General features: G+C 52.8%; 1 protein-coding gene across 1 annotated transcript in view; it reads right to left on the reverse strand.

Moving 5' to 3' along the window:
- LOC108798346 (integrator complex subunit 9-like) overlaps nt 1-589 on the reverse strand; it is a gene marked incomplete at its 3' end in the record, with an annotated part of 24,414 nt that overhangs the window by 21,710 nt on the left and 2,115 nt on the right. Inside the window, exon 2 of the mRNA XM_018570084.1 lies at nt 1-37. This exon is cut by the window's left edge and continues 13 nt beyond it. Within this exon, the coding sequence (XP_018425586.1) occupies nt 1-37 (37 nt within the window). The remainder of the gene's footprint in view (nt 38-589) is intronic.

Genomic DNA, 589 nt, shown 5'->3' on the forward strand with positions numbered 1-589 from the left:
CTTTGACACCCATCCCGGCAGCTTAGCGAGACGTAAGCTGGAAAACAGAAATATGACATGTAAAACACACGTGTGTCACGTTACACGCTCTGTATAGCACCCTGCTAGCCCCGCCCACCAGCCACGATCTGCCTGCATTGCATACAACCTCCTTCAGTCCCGATGCAAGCAGTAGGTTGGCTCTTGGGAGGAGTTATGCAAATATCAAAATGACCACCTCAGTCTGTAGGAGGGGGCGTCCCTAAGTAGGCCGCCCTAGGTAACGGCCGCATGTGTTGCCGAAATCCAGTGAATGAACGTTGAAGGCCAGGGACAGTCAGGCTGGAGAGGAAAGAGCTAGATGATGCTGGACATCCTCCAGCCAGGAAATGAGGCGGAGCTCTATCTGACTTGCTGCAGCTTCTAATGCACATTGTGAGAAGCTCCCAGTGTGCAGTGACATCAGAGGAAGAGGGGAGGAGCCGCTACAACTGAAGGAAGGGAAGGATTTCAATGTATTTTTTTCAAAGGAGTGTTGTCACCAACTCATTTGGACTAGAGAACACCCCCCCCCCTCCCCCGGCCCCCACCACCACAAGGACACAAGGTT

The sequence above is a fragment of the Nanorana parkeri genome, unplaced genomic scaffold (genome assembly GCF_000935625.1).
Source record: "Nanorana parkeri isolate BGI_ZX_2015 unplaced genomic scaffold, ASM93562v1 scaffold1453, whole genome shotgun sequence".
NCBI classification, from domain to species: domain Eukaryota; kingdom Metazoa; phylum Chordata; class Amphibia; order Anura; family Dicroglossidae; genus Nanorana; species Nanorana parkeri.